Genomic DNA, 16,376 nt, shown 5'->3' with positions numbered 1-16,376 from the left:
CTGGCTGGCTAGCTGGGAGGTGGAGGAGGATGTGTCAATGTATGGGTGCGGTTTTGTTTTGCCTGTTGGTCATTGGGTTATAAGTTTATCCATAAAACATATTAAATACTAATGACAAATATGTATGCTGTTAGCAGAGGGGGTAAAGGGAGGGGGAGAGGACATTTAGTTGGGTGGAGTTGAATTTGTCTGGCTTTTTTTTTCGGAAAGAAAACTGAAGACGAATGTCAACAACAAGCTGGCTGTTGCCCGATATGGTAATAGAGGTTTATGCCTGCCAGCAACTTATTTGCAACTCATGGTGACAGTTCAACAAGTGCCAGTGCTTGAGAAAGTGTCGGAATTTTAGTTTCCTCTTCATTTTTTGGCGGAGGTGAAAAAATTTGAATATTTTTGGGAATTTTTCTTTTGTTGAAAGTGTGGCCTTTTTTATATTTTTGAAAAATATTTAACAATAATTAATAAATAAAAAATTCTTGTCTCTCTTTTCAGGCGTAAATGGTTGCCACAAATCGGTCGCAAAGGTCCACAGAACAAAGTTGAGAAAACACCCGAAAAACTATTGGTTAAAAAATCATCGGAGAAGAACTTCAAGGTAAGTTGTGGTTAAGAAAAATATGGAAATAAAAAAACTTGAGTGTAAAGCGTTCTAGGAGAAGTTGTCTTAGGAAAAGTTTATTAAAAACTTCTCCTATCTATAAAAACCTGACCTTTACCAGGCCTTCCAAAGGAAAATTAGATTAATATTCTACATAAAGAAATGTTATTCGTTCTGCAGAGAGATATTTAAGGTATTTCAAAAGGAGACCAAATTGGATATTCCACAGGAAAATTTCCGAAATGTTATGTGGAAAGAAGACACGACGAAGAATATCTTTTTCGGAAACCTTGTACTTATGTATGAAAATTTGGGTCTACAATATTGCAATCTCTAGGTTCTTATGGCTGTCAAGAAATAAACATCTTTAACCATTTGCTTTCAGGACAATTTTTTGGGAGATTTTTTTTATATTTGAAGGCATAAAAGACATTTATGGCTTGATTAAGGCTTGTTAGGCAATTTATGGCTTCAGACCAAATTTTTGAGGTCAAAGCGGTTATTTTTTGGCATTCTACTGAAAGAATTTTTATATTTAGAAGACAATAAGTAATTAACGTCCTCAACCACTTCCTTGCAGGACAATTTTGTGGGAAATTGTTTCATATTTTTTGTCTTGAAAGACATTTATGGCTTGATTGAGGCTTGTTAGAAAATTTCTGACTTCAAACCAAATTTTTGAGGGCTTATATCGAGACACGTTGGAATTCAATTGAAATAATAATGGGATTCGGAAGACAAGTAATACTCGACATTATTTTTAAAATATTTCAGGGCTTGGGTCGCCTTTAAACCTAATCGACTTGAAGGCTTGAGAGGCATTGAGGGCTTGTAAGTTTTGAATAAAATCCAGTCTTCAAAAATAAATTATTTCATAGCATATTTTGCCAGAAGAAAAGAACAACCCTTTAGAATTTCTGCAGAAATATATCGGGATCGTATGTGGGCTAAGATGGAATTTATGGCTTGTTGGACACTAAATGATTTGAAGACTTAAATGGCTTGAGAGAATGTAAAGAAATTGGAAGCACTTTTTGATTAAACCATTACCTTGCAGGACCTTTTTTTGTGATTTTCCGGCTTGAAAGACATTTATGGCTTTATGGGGCCTTGTAGGACATTTTATGTTCTGTCAAATGAAGTTCTCCTAAAAGACCTCAACCTAATAAGACAGCAGAATTTAGGAGTTCTAAGACTTCAAAGACTTGAAAGACATCTAGGGTTTGGCAGACATTTTAGGCTAAGATTAACTTTAAGATCTTGAATGATGAATGAATGAATTGAGGGTAGAGCAGATTTTTGATTTTACTAGATCCTTTGAATATTTTTATGAATACTTTTAAAACTTTTAGGCTTGTATGACTTGTAGGGCTTGAGAGAATATAAAAGCCTTGAAATGTTATTAAGGTTTCCAAGGCATTTAGTGTTTGAACATTCCCATAGAACTTGGATCGTGAAAATATTTTTAGGGCTAACATGAACATTAAGACTTTACATAAACTTGGGAAGACAGCAGAATTTATGGCTTATTAAACATGAAATGAATACCTTCAGACTTGTAAGAATTTAAAGACTTTGGAAGACTTTTAGGTTTGGATGATTTGAAGACCAGCAGAATGTATGGCTTATTAGACATGAAATGAATGAATACCTTTAGGGCTTAAACTCAAAGGCTTGGATGACCTGTAGATCTAGTAACTTTTTTTAGGGCTAAGGTGAACCTTAAGGTCTTGCACAAATTTAAGATTTCAGAAAGAATGCAAGCGCCTTGAAGTACCTTTAAGGCTTGAAAGACATTTGGGGCTTGGATGGTTTGGAAGGCATTGAAAGTATTTTAGGGCTAAGATGAAAATTAAAAATTAAACGGTAAACAAAATTTAAGGGTTTGTAAGTCGTCAAAAATTTGAAAATCTGTGGCGTTCGGTAGCCTTTCTCAACTTTCCAAGCCTTTCTCAACTTTCCAAGCCTTTCTCAACTTTCCATGAAACTTGGTTCTTAAGGACTTTGAAATTCCTATAAAACATTTTAGGCTTCTTAGACCCTTTGAGAGTATTCACAGGCCCTTCTAGACAAATTTGAAAGGTTTGAAGATCTTTAGGGTTTGATATGCCTTGTAAGAAAATAAGGCTTGTAAGACATTAAACCATGTCTTTTGGAACTTTCTAAGAAACTTGGATCTTAGAGACCTTTAGTTTCTTTAAAACATTTTATGCCTCTAAGATCCTTTGAGAGTATTTACAGGTCGTTCTAGACAAACTTCAAGGGTTTGTAAGTCGTCAAAAATTTGAAGCTCTTTGTTGCTTGCTATGCCTTGGAAAAAATTAAGGCTTGAAGACCATAAACCAAGCCGTTCTCAACATAATTAAGAAACGTGTCATCCAAGTTGAGTTCCTATAAAACATTTTAGGCTTCTAAGATCCTTTGAGAGTATTTACAGGCCCTTCGAGACAAAAGTTCAAGAATTTGTAAGTCGTCAAAAATTTGAAGAACTTTGGTGTTTGGTAGGCTTTGGAAAAAAGTAAGGCTTGTAAGACCTTAAACCATGTCTTTCGGAACTTTCTAAGAAACTTGGTTCTTAAAGACCTTGAGTGTCTATAAAACATTTTAGGCTTTTAAGATCCTTTGAGAGTATTTACAGGCCCTTCGGCACAATTTTCAAGGCTTTGTAGACAATATTTTTAAAGTTTGGATTTATAAGGATATGTGGCCTTATAATGATCTTCAATACCTGGCATTCTTTAGACCGCTTTAACATAAAACCTTCCGAGTACTCACAAGACCAATATTTGGTCTTCTTAAGACCCTTGGGTCCATCCAAAGTACTTCAGTATCTAACCTTCTCAGCTCCTTGACGTTTTCCTAAACCTCTTAGGATAGTCTTAAGACCTTTAAGGATCTTTATAGTTCTCCAAGATCTCCAGAGTCTTCTGATGATATTTGTAGGGAGTTTTGGAAAATACATGTTCGTTGTTTTAAAAATTTTAGAGCCTTTTGATGCTATTTAGGACCTCGAAGGGTCTTTCGGACCCTAAGGACTTAAAGATTGTTTTAATATCTTTTCATGGCTTCAAGGTATTCTTGAAGGCTTTTGGGGTCCTTTAAAGACTTTTATGAATAGCTTCAGGTCTAAATATCAGTGGAGATCCCGAATAGACCAATTAGGGCTCTCCACGTATCTAGGTCTTTAAAAATTCTTAAGGATTCTCAATCAGGTTACTTTTTTTAAATATTTTTAATAACCAATTTATTCTAACAACATTTTTCATTATAATACTCACAATCCCTCTTTTTTCTCTTCCAGTTGCCAGCCAAACAAATGGAGGACTCATCCAACAACACATCACAACTGCTGGCCCAGGCAAATGCATCACAACTCAACACATCACAGCAGGACTTTGAGGCCGAGGAAGAGGTTGGCTTGGAATTACCGCCACCCATGAAACCCATACAGGAACCACATTTAATTGCCAATGGGCCACCGACCTTCAACAAGGATATGATGAAGGATAATTCTTCGGTAATGGTGAGTACAAGATTTACAAATATTTATGTCATGAAATGAAAGAGGAGTAAATTTTTTAATCCTTATACTGGAGAACAACAAAAAAATAAACTACTTCTTAAACAAATGTTGACAGGAAAGAGATTTTTAATCCGCACCGAGTGGATTTTTGTTCTCGGTTTCGATTAAAATATGAATGACACTTCTCATCTAAACGAAAAGGCTTTCTTGTGTCGTTGAACAGGATATAAAGCCATAAACAAATCCTTAAACAAAAAAAATAATTCTCAGAAATGCAATTTACAAAGGAGCCAATTGCAAAACTACTCAGAAGAGAGATGCAAGGATGTGGGTGACGTTTTTATTTTTAATAATAAAAAACGGCATTTTTTTTCTAATAACAAAAGACAACAATGAAAGCTCCGTAGAATTTTCAACCAATTATTTTTTTTTTTAGAATCAGTTGGAAATTCTATAAAGCTTTCATTATTGTTTTTTTTTTTTTTTTTTCATTAAAAGAAAAATTCTACGCTTTGAGGAAAAAACAGATTTAATGATGTATTTCACAAGCTTCTTTTGCCTTCTCCTTCCTAGCTCCTTCCTCTCTCTCTCTCTCTCTCTCTCTCTCTCTCTCTCTCTTTATTGTGTTCATCACAACGCACAATTGAATTTAAGACCTTCAAAGGAATTCTATTAACACAAGGAAGCTCTTACCCCTCCTTCGATGTCAATAGGTTTTTTCTTATGCATGAGTGATTTATTTTTTTGCAGGATAATTTCTTTGCTCATTAGGGATATTTTTCCAATAAAAAGACTGTTTTTTTTGCATTAATTCTGGGCTTAAAAATATTCAAATGTAATTTCAATGAAGAAAAATGGGAAGTTCTTCAATAAAATATCTAAAAAAATTGTCTATCAACTGGAACGTCTTTTTAAGATTTTTTTCTCAAGGACTATCAGATCCTTAAACAGGCGTTCCTGTTGATCCTTAAGAGAATCTTTAAATAAAAGAAAATTAGAAAATTCTTAGCAATTCGATAATCATTTATAAAATACCAATAAAAATTCAGCTTTAAAGATCCTTAAAAAAAAAGGTCCTTCTGCAAAAGTTTTCGTTTAAAGATCCTCGAGAAAAAAAATAACAAGTAAAAGAAGCAGTTAATTCGACCGAGACAAACTTTGAATACCCTTTACTAATTGGAAATTTTCAAAAAAAAAAAACTCTCTTAAAAATTATGTTAAAATCTTTAAAATACCGAATATAGCCGTTATATTGGGGTGTATACGAAGACGTGGACCTACATAGAGAACTTTGTCATAGGCCATTACAATATGAAAATACGAAGCTTGAAAAAAAAGAAAACGGTGTATAATGTCGCAAAAATCATAAAAATACTGAGTATCGGGAGGTACCGTCATAGGGGGGATATACGAAACCTGGACCTGCATAGACAATTTTCTGTCCAAGGCTGTAGTAACTATTGGGAACTTCAAATGTATTGTAATTGTAAACAATTTCGGTGAATTTTGTACCAAAAATCGTCAAAATACCGAATATAGGGAGGTACTGATATGTGGGGGCTATGCGAAGACGTGGACTTGTACAGACAATTTTCTGTCATAGGCTGTAGTATCCATTACGAATTTAAAATACCAAATTTGAAGCACTTTCGGTGAATAATGTCGCTACAATCATCTAAATACCGAAGGTGCCGTTATATGAGGGCTATAGACATAGACAATTTTCTATCACAGGCGGTAGTACCTGTTAGGTACTTCACATGCGAAATTTTAAACAACTCCGGTGAGTAATGTCAGTAGAGCCATCAAAATACCGAATATCAGGGGGTACCGTTGTATGGGGGCTATACGATATCGTCAACTTATCTAGGGGTAAAGTATTCAGAAGGATCTCCGAACCGACACAGAAAAAATTAGAAAAACCCATAAGACAATTTTGTGGGAGGTTTTTTTGATATTTTTGGGCTTGAAAGACATTTTTGGCTAGATTGAGGCTTGCTAGGTCTTTATAGACCAGCCTGAGGTAGTCTTTATAGACCAGCCGGAGGTGGTCTTTATAGACCAGCCGGAGGTGGTCTTTATAGACCAGCCGGAGGTGGTCTTTATAGACCAGCCGGAGGTGGTCTTTATAGACCAGCCGGAGGTGGTCTTTATAGACCAGCCGGAAGTGATCTTTATAGAACAGAGTTGGTCATTATAGACCGCCTATACCAGCTGGTCTGTAGGTGGTCTTTATAGACCGGCTGGTAGGGGGTCTTCATAGACCAGCTGATCTGTAGGCGGTCTTTATAGGCAAGCTGGTCATAGGCGGTCCTTATAGGCAGCTGGTCAATGGGGGGTCTTTGTAGGCCAGCTGGTCTATAGACTGTCTTTATATACCGGCTGGCTTACAGGCGGTCTTTATAGATCAGCTGGTCTATGGGCGGTCTTTATAGGTCAGTTGGTCCTTAGGCGTTCTTCGTAGGCCAGCTGGTCTATAGGACTGTCTTTATATACCGGCTGGCTTACAGGCGGTCTTTATAGAGCTGGTCTATGGACTGCCTTTATAGGTCGGATGGTCTATAGGCGGTCTTTCTAGGCCATCTGGTCTATAGAGGGTCTTCATAGGCCAGTTGGTCTATGAGCTCTTTTATAGGTCAGCTGGTCTATGACGGTCTTTATGGAACACCTGATCTATAGGCAGCCTTTTTAGACCAGCTGGTCCATAGGCGGTCCTTATCGACTACCTGGTCTATAGAGGCTTCTAATAGACCAGCTGATTTCTATTCGGTCCGTATAGATCATCTGGTCCGTCCCCAAAGAAAATAATACTTTCCCCGAATCAGGGTAACAACACCTTTCTCTGGAAAAAAAATCAAAAAAATCCGAAAGCTTTTACTAAGCTATAATTTTTTTCCATAAAGAACGAAGAAAAAAAAAAAAAAAATCTGCCATATGGCTTAGATGATACTTGCAGAATTCAATTTAGAGCCTCACAAAAATTGTTGGCCTTTTATTAAAAGTCCTTTTAAAAATCCCCCATTGAACTCTTCAGCCACATACCTCATTAATCTTATTCTAAATTCACACATGGGATTCCCCTCTGCAAATCTGCCAGACAATTTAAAAATGCCCTGATTACGAACTTATATGCAGAGAGAGATTGGACAAACACACGTGAATAAAATATATAGTTATTTTATTCATAAAAACAATACTAACAACAACTAAAACCTTGTGAATTTTAATAATTTTTGGCGTATTTTTAGATAATTGAAAAATCTCAAATCGAAAGAGAGAGAGGGAGAGAAGAGGTGTTGTGATATAAAAACAAAAAATCTCTGATAGACAAACAGACAGACATTGAAGTCATGGCATTCAAAATAATGATGTGCTGATGTGATCAAGGGGGGTGGTGTGATGAGAGGAGAGGGTGATGCGAGGGGACGGGAGAAATATTCTAAATTGATGCTATCCAATATTAGACAACAATGTTCAAAGCACGCAAATACAGCACACAAAATGAAACGTCATTGTTACAGGGGCGAAAACGGGGGAGGTGGGGTTTAGGGGCCTCCCAGGAAGTTCTATTTTTATGCCTTCAGCCATATGGCTACAGAGGGAATATTTCATTTGATATGACCAAAGCGTGCTTCATCGAAATAAAGGTTTTAAGCCCTAGTTCTCTTTAGACCAAAACCGTTTCAGGGCACTTGGAGTCGATCTAGCGATGTCCGTCCGTCTATCTGGCTGGCTGGCGCGCACGATAACTCTCGAAGGGAGCTTCCGATTTGTTCCAAACATGGTATATCGTAATATTTTTGTCAAACTTAGATCGAGTTCGGAGATGGGCAATGTCGGTCCACTCCTTCTGGTACCTCCTACACAAAATATCAACATTTTCAAAGAAAATAATTTACAGCACAGAAAGAGAAAAGATAACATGATTTTACTCCAACTTTGTATCCTAGTATTTACATCAATGCTAGGTCAGGAGCGAAAATGGACAATATCGGTCAACTCCATCAAGTACCTCCCCCACAAAGAGTTAATATTTTAAATAATTATATCTCTTCTAAAATGTGACTAAAATGTCCGACTATCTTCAAATTGCACACATCGCAATATTTTTATTAGCCAATGGTCTGGTGTGAATATGGAATATATCGGTCTACTCCTTCTGGTACCTCCACCACAAACAGTCAACATTTTTAATATCCAGGAAGCCCATAAAACACGAAATTAACATCCGATTCCATTAAAACTTGGCACATCTCCATATTTCCATCTACCAAAGAACTGTTAAAAAGTTGGTAGGAATCCGACAATTTCTTCTGGTACCTCCCCCACTAAGGGTCAACATTTTTAATAACCAAAACTATCATAATATCCGAAATAAGCATACGGTTCTCTTCATATTTCACACATATCGTATCATATCGGGAGGAATCTGCATACGATTTTTTTTGTCATAGGCTGTGCCACCCACTACGACCTTTAAATACGAAATTTGTTACAATTCCGGTAAATAATGTCGCAAAAATCATTAAAATACCGAATATGTGGAGGTACCGTTATTTGGGGGCTATACGAACACGTTGACCCGCACAGACAATCTACTGTCGTAGGCTGTAGTATCCATTACGAACTTCAAATACCAAATTTGAAACAATTCCGGTGAATAGTGTCGCTAAAATCATCAAAATACCGAATATGGGGAGGTACCCTTATATGGGGGCTATACGAAGACGTGGACCTGCATACGAATTATTTTTGGCATAGGTTGTAGTACCTATTAAGATCTTCCAATACGAAATTTGAAACAATTCCGGTGAATAATGTAGCTAAAATCATCAAAATACCGAATATCGGGAGGTATCGTTATATGGGGGCTATACGAAGACATGGACCTGCCCAGACAATTTTCTGTCATAGGCTGCAGTATCCGTTACGAATTTCAAATACCAAATTTGAAACAATTCCGGTGAAAAATATCGCTAAAATCATCAAAATACCGAATATAGGGAGCTACCGTTATATGGGGGCTATACGAAGACGTGGACCTGCCCAGACAATTTTCTGTCATAGGCTGTAGTATCCATTACGAAATTCAAATATCAAATTTTTAACAATTCCGGTGAATAATGTCGCTAAAATCATCAAAATACCGAATATGGGGAGGTACCGTTACATGGCGGCTATACGAAGACATGGACCTACATGGCCCATTTTTAATACCAAAAGTCCTGCAGGCAAAATATACATATGAGTAAAATTTTATCAACCTACTATCATTTTGTTCGGAAGCTAGAGTGATTTCCATACCGGACAGACGAAATAGAATTTTATGCTGATCAAGAATATATATATTTTGTGGGTCTATGATGAATATTTCGAGGAGTTACAAACGGAATGTTAAACTTAATATACCCTCCATACTATGGTGGAGGGTATAAAATATATATTCTCAGCTTTAGAAAAACATTCTCTCCCAGGAAGCCAAATTCCATTCTTCATGTTTTTCATTGTAACTTCCCATCCAAAGGCCCCCTAACAAAGACCCCCTCTTTTCCTCCCACCCCTGATGCCTGAAATTGCCCAGGTAGCCTCTTCAACACGGCAAATAGGTCTGTCTGTCCATTAGAAGATGAAAAAAAAACACCCAAGTAAATTTATTAAATTTTTTGTATTCTTTCCTTCTCAAGCGAATAAATAGCTCTGCTAAATTAGCAGGCAAATGCGAGTTGAGTGTTCGCGTGAACTTGTTTAGCAGCAGCAGCAGCCAATCTCCTCCTCCTCCCCCTCCACCTTCTCCTCACGATTGTTTATTATTTGTTTTGTGTGTGCGCATATTTTGTGATACTACCTGAAATGAACAACAGAAATATTTGCAAAATAGAAAGCAACGGCAAGAATTCATAGCTCAGATGGAACGCCACGCTTTCGAACTTAATAATTAACATAACTAGCAACAATAAGAACATGATGATGATGATGATGATGATCTTCATCATCATCATCGCCATCCTTTGCTTTAGTTTGAAACTATTCAAAAAAAACTACCTCCATGATTTGTGTGCCGAGCAGCATCATTCAAATCTAGACAATTTATACAAAAATTGAAAAACATCTCTTTTTGGAATCTGCTGTTGTGACCATGGCAATCGGGGGGTGGTGGTGCTGGCGCACAGGTATTTTTTAATTTAAGAAAATAAAATGTTTTTCACATTTCCACTAATTAAATGTCAATGTTTATTTCATCGAAACTACTACTGCCACATTCAGTGGGGGCTAAAAATATTCTTGTTAAGCAGACATCGAAGAAGGAGGAAGACGAGGATGTTACGGTGGGTGGGTGACTTTTTTGTGGAGGATGTTGTTAACGTTGTTGTTGTTGTTGCTTCTTGTGGTCGTGGTGAAGCATTAATAAAATCATTGTTGTGATACCCTCGGTAAAGCCCCCATCTTTCGATTGGTTTTCTCTGTTTTTTTTTTTTTTTTCATTTCTCCAATAATAACATCTGAGTAAGTCAATCGAAGGAGACGAGCTCATAACACGTCCACCACTAATGACGGCGGATGTGGTGGCAGGCATTGGGCACTGAGGAAATATTGAAGACCACTACAGAAGTCCGCCTTAAAATTTTGGATTCGTTCCGACGGTTGGTATTCGGTTCTTTTAATAACCTCCATTGTAACATTCCTAAATATTCGTCGTAGGAGACGAGCTCATAACGTCCGCCACTAATGACGGCGGATGTGGTGGCAGGCATTGGGCACTAAGGAAATTTTGAAGACCAACACAGAAGTTCACCTTAAAATTTTGGATTCGTTCCGACAATTCGATATTCGGTCTTTTTATACGTTCCCTTGTAACATCCCTAAATATTCGTCGTAGGAGACGAGCTCATAACACGTCCACCACTAATGACGGTGGATGTGGTGGCAGGCATTGGGCACTAAGGAAATATGGAAGACCAGCATGAACTCGCTACTTGGTCAGCGAAAAGTCCACCTTAAAATTTTGGATTCGTTCCGACAGTTTTCCGACAGTGATTTTATACCCTCCATTGTAACATCCCTAAATATTCGTCGTAGACCCCACAAAGTATTATATACAAATTCATAATCAGCATAAAATTCCAAGTCGATTTAGGGATGTCCGCCTTTCTCTCTGTCCGTCTGTCCGTCCGTCAGTGGGATCACGATACAGCCCTCATTATTAGAGGTAGAGCTTCAAAATTTGGCAGAACAAATTGTATTGCCTCTAGGATGGTTGGTATTGAAAATGAGATATATATCGGTCCACGTTTTGGTATAGCCGCCATATAACGGTACCTCCCAATATTCGGTATTTTGATGATTTTCGCCACATTTTTTCACGGATTTGTCAAAAATTTGTTTTAGTAGTTCGCAATGGGTTCTACCTCCGGTAGCGGGAAATAGTATGTAAAGGTCCACAGTTTTGCATAGCTCCCATATAACGGTACCTCCCGATATTCGGTATTTTGATGATTCGGAATGGAATGTTAATTTCGCGTTTTATTTGAAATTTTGACCTTTTGTGGGGGAGGTACCCGAAGGAGTGGACCGATATATTCCATCTTCACAGTAGATCTTGTGCTAGTAGAAATAATGAGATGTGTGAAATATGAAGGGATCCGAATTCTTATTTCGGATTTTATGATCTTTTTAGTTACTCAAACTTTGTCCCTTTGTGGGGGAGGTATCGAAAGGAATGGTCCAATCTTTACCATCTTTATAACAGATCTTGTGTTGATGGAGATATTGAGATGTACCTAGTTTGAATGGAATCGAATGTTAATTTCGCGTTTTATCAGCTTCATGGATATTCCAAATTTTGAACTTTTTGAGGGAAGGAGTGGACCGATATATTTTATCTTCACATCAGATCTAAGGTTAATAAAAAATCGTGTAATGTGTGTTAATTGAAGATAATCGGACACTTACATTACATTTTATAAGAGATATAATTATTCAAAATTTTGACCCTTTGTGGGGGAGGTACCAGAAGAAGTGGACCGATGTATGCCATTTTCACACCGGACCTTGGGCTAATAAAAATATTGCGATGTGTGTAATTTGAAGACGATCGGACACTACATCACATTTTAAAAGAGCTTAAATTATTCAAAATGTTGACCCTTGAAGGGGGAGGTACTTGATAGAGTTGACTGATATTGTCCATTTTCGCACCTGACCTAGAAATGATGCAAATATTAGGGTTTGCAAAGTAGGAGCAAAATTGGATGATCCTTTCTACACAGAACGTAGAAAAAAATATATTTTTGGAAGGTATCAGAAGAAGTGGACCGATATTGTTCATCTCCGAACTCGATCTAAGTTTGACAATAATATTACGATGTACCAAGTTTGGATCAAATCGAATACTCCCTTCCCTTTATGGTGCGCATCAGACAGCCAGACTGACAGACGGACGGACATCGCTAGATCGACTCCAAATGTGCTGGAACGGTTTTGGTTCAAAGAGACCTAGGGTCTAATATCGTTATTTCGAAAGGCATGTATTGATCGTATCAAATGATATGGCTTGAAAAAGGATCAACATTTTCAATTTTCGTGACAGAAATTGAAATATGACGGAAAATTGTCTATGCATGTTCAGGTCTTCGTCTAGGCCCCATATATCGATACGTCCCAATATTCCGTATTTTGATAATTTTAGGCACAATATTCACCGAAACTGTTTGAAATTTCGTATTTGAATTTTCTAATAGGTACTACAACCTTGACAGAAAATTGTCAGAAAATTGCGCATGTCCAGCTCTTCGTATAGCCCCCATATAACGGTACCTCCCGATATTCCGTATTTTGTTGATTTTAAGTACAATATTCGCGGGAATTGTTTCAAGTTTCGTAGTTGAAATTCCTAATCGGTACTACAGCCTGTGACAAAAAATTGTATATGCAGGTCCAGGTCTTCGTATAGCCTCCATATAACGGTACCTCCCTATATTCGGTATTTTGATGATTTTACCGACATTATACACCGGAATTGTTTGAAATTTCGTATTTGAAGTTTCTAATAGATACTACAGCCTGTGACAGAAAATTGTCTATGCAGGTTCAGCTCTTCGTATAGGCCCCATTATAACGGTACCTCACGATATTCGGTATTTCGATGATTTCAGCAACATTATTCAGCGGAATTGTTTCAAATTTGGTATTTGAAGTTTGTAATGGATACTACAGCCTATGACAGAAAATTGTCTGTGCAAGTCCCCGTTTTCGTAGAGCCCCCATATAACTGTACCTCCCGATATTCGGTATTTTGATGATTTTAGCGAATTTATTCACCGGAATTCTTTCAAATTTGGTATTTAAAGTTCGTAATGGATACTGCAGCCTACGACAGAACATTGTCTGTGCAGCTCTACGTCTACGTATAGTCCCCATATAACGGTACCTCCCGATATTCGGTATTTTAATGATTTTAGGGACATTTTTCACCAGAATTATTTCAAATTTGATATTTGAAGTTCGTAATGGATACTAAAGCCTAAGACAGAAAATTGTCTACGCACGTCCAGGTCTTCATATAGCCCCATATATCGGTAACTCCCTATATTCCGTATTTTGAGGATTTTAGCGACATTATTCACCGGAATTGTTTGAAATTTCGTATTTGAAGTTTCTAATATTTACTACAGCCTGTGACAGAAAATTGTCTATGCCGGTCCAGGTCTTCGTATAGCCCCCTTATATCGGTAACTCCCCATTTTCCGTCTTTTGATGATTTTAGGCACAATATTCACCGGAATTGTTTCAAATTTCGTATTTTAAATCCCTAATAAGAACTACAGCCTATCTATGCAGGTCCAGCTTAGGTCCCTATATATCGGTACCTCCCTATATTCCGTATTTTTAAGATTTTAGCTACATTTTTCACCGTTTTTTCAAATATCGTATTTGAATATTGTAATGACCTATGACAAAAGTTACTCATGCAGGTCCACGTCTTCGTATAGACCCCAATATTACGGCAATATTTAGCATTTTAAAGATTTTAACAGAATTTTTAACGAATTTTAATTTTTTGAAAATTTCCAAATTCATTTCCAATGGTGGAGAGTATTCCAAGTTCGGTCCGACAGATTTGACTGCTTTTTTACTCGTTTTAGAAATCTACGGTTTACGAATACTTCTTCAAAAATATATTTTTGGGATCCTTGAAATTCAAAAATAAGTTTTCCAAAGTTCTGAATTTACTGCTGTTTTACTTGTTTTATGAATCTACGATTTTCTAAATAGTTCTTAAAAATATATTTTTTAAGAATCCTTGAATTCAAAAAATAAGTCCTCCAAAGTTCCGAATTTACTGCTGTTTTACTTATTTTACAAATCTACGGTTTTCCGAATACTTCTTCAAAAATATTTTTTTAAATGCTTGAAATTCAAAAATAAGTTTTCCCAAGAATTTTTGCATAAATCACTTGGAAATCGCAGGAATTTATTTCCGCAATGAGATTCCCCCTTTCCCAATAAAATTATTGTTAACTCTATCCCTCATTCTCCTCAAAAAAAAAACCACAGACGGTGGTCGGACATACCAGTTCTACAGGTAAATATAAAACAGAACAGAATTGCAACACCAACAATAACAACAATACCAATATAACAAGAACAACAAACACATGTATTTTTCCTCAAACAATAACAAATGAATTAGAGAACCACTGAAAAAAAATGAAACTACATTGACTCGAGGTGCAAATATAAACTTTATTCCAATAATGAACCTCCACCACCAGCGAGCGGCAGCAGCGAAGACAGCGATGACGAAGAAGAAGCAACAGCAGTAGCAACAACTACACTTTATGCCGCAGTATAGCGTCAGTAGATTGTTTGCTTTCCTTCAGGCGGTCGGACGGTCGCTTAACATAGCCAGCCAGTCTCTATGATGTTGTGAGAAGTCTGTCAGTCAGCCACTCGGAGTCGTATGTTTTGCGGCGCTATATATTTTGAATTGTTTTTTTTTTTTTATTTAAATTTTTTTTGAAGTGATATCGGAGGAAAAAAATTAATGCTAATTATTTTTTTTAATATCTCAAAACAAAAAGAACCCGGTATATGTATTACGTTTCGTCTTATCTCGGTGGTGCTGAAAAAAATACAAAAAAAACATTACGTCGTCGTAACTTCTCCGATATTTACTTTGGAATTCTTAAGTGTCGTCCACGACGTTGTTCGCAACAAACATTCGCGTTTGGAGATAAAAAAAAATAAAATTGGAAATGAGTTGCCTTTTTCCCTTTCTCATGGTAGGTTTGGCAAAGTACTCACTCCTTCTCCCAGTCGAAATCACAACAGCCACACTAAGCGATAGCTGCCCCCTTCATCGAGATATTGGTTTTCAATTTTTTGTTGTTTTTTGTTTTTGGTTAATTGAATAGCAAAACGAAATTACATTAGCACGAACTTGATTAAACGTCAATCAACATTCGTTCGTTCGTTCCTGAAACCTCAAGCAAGTGTTTAAACGTTTTATACCCCCACAACAAGTTTTCAAATCAATTTCATATTCCGGGAAACCAAAAGAAAACTATTTACCCCTACCCCCCTACCCCACAGCCAAACAGTGTTTGAGTGAAGTGAAAATTCCCAACCTTTTGGGGCGAAAAATTTGAATAGAAAATCAACCTGTGTGATCGTATTTGGTAATATTTACTTGTTCGGCTCTCCTTAATGACAGAAAGAAAATTGTGCGATAAAGTGCCTTTGTTGTGTGGAATGGAATTTCTGGAAGATCCCAAGTGCAATTCAAACATAAATTCTACATAAAAGAGATATTATTTTAAAATTAAATCGAAAGAAAAAAAATCTGAATAAATCAAATAAAAGAAAAATTCCGAATAAATCAAATATTGCAATAAAGAAATTGAAAATTTCGTAAAAAAAATATCGCAATTGTGATCCGACCTCCCAATTGCAATTCGAACATAAATTCTACATAAAAATGATAATATTTTTAAACATTTTTGAGTAACTCAAATATTGAAATAAAAAAAATGGGAAATTTCGCAAAAAAATCGCAATTGTGATCAGGCCTTTCGCCACACAACTTCCGAGGAGAATGAATCAGAAGGCATTAATCAGCTGATAGACGGACTCATCAACAAGAAATATGGCCTATACTCGGGGGAATTTTGGAAAAAGTTTTTGAATGAATGGAAATAAAACCCTAACTTTTCACGGATCAATTGTGATATGGTTTTAACCACAAAGCTTCGGAAG

The 16,376-nt window shown here is 36.7% G+C and overlaps 1 protein-coding gene and 1 long non-coding RNA gene across 2 annotated transcripts in view; one reads left to right on the top strand and one right to left on the bottom strand.

Moving 5' to 3' along the window:
• LOC101895850 (kalirin) overlaps positions 1-16,376 on the top strand; it is a 137,776-nt gene that overhangs the window by 108,893 nt on the left and 12,507 nt on the right. Inside the window, 2 exon segments of the mRNA XM_059121032.1 lie at positions 493-595; positions 3,900-4,121. Of these exon segments, the coding sequence (XP_058977015.1) occupies positions 493-595; positions 3,900-4,121 (325 nt within the window).
• LOC131801925 (uncharacterized) lies at positions 14,845-15,416 on the bottom strand. The gene is made up of 2 exons (XR_009341956.1): positions 15,297-15,416; positions 14,845-15,243 (listed from the first exon to the last, which is right to left on the bottom strand). It is a non-coding gene; the product is annotated as an uncharacterized LOC131801925 (long non-coding RNA).

This window comes from Musca domestica, unplaced genomic scaffold, assembly GCF_030504385.1.
Source record: "Musca domestica strain aabys unplaced genomic scaffold, Musca_domestica.polishedcontigs.V.1.1 181, whole genome shotgun sequence".
Classification (NCBI taxonomy): domain Eukaryota; kingdom Metazoa; phylum Arthropoda; class Insecta; order Diptera; family Muscidae; genus Musca; species Musca domestica.
Note: the sequence above shows the minus strand (reverse complement) of the source record. Positions and strands in the feature narration are given on the sequence as shown.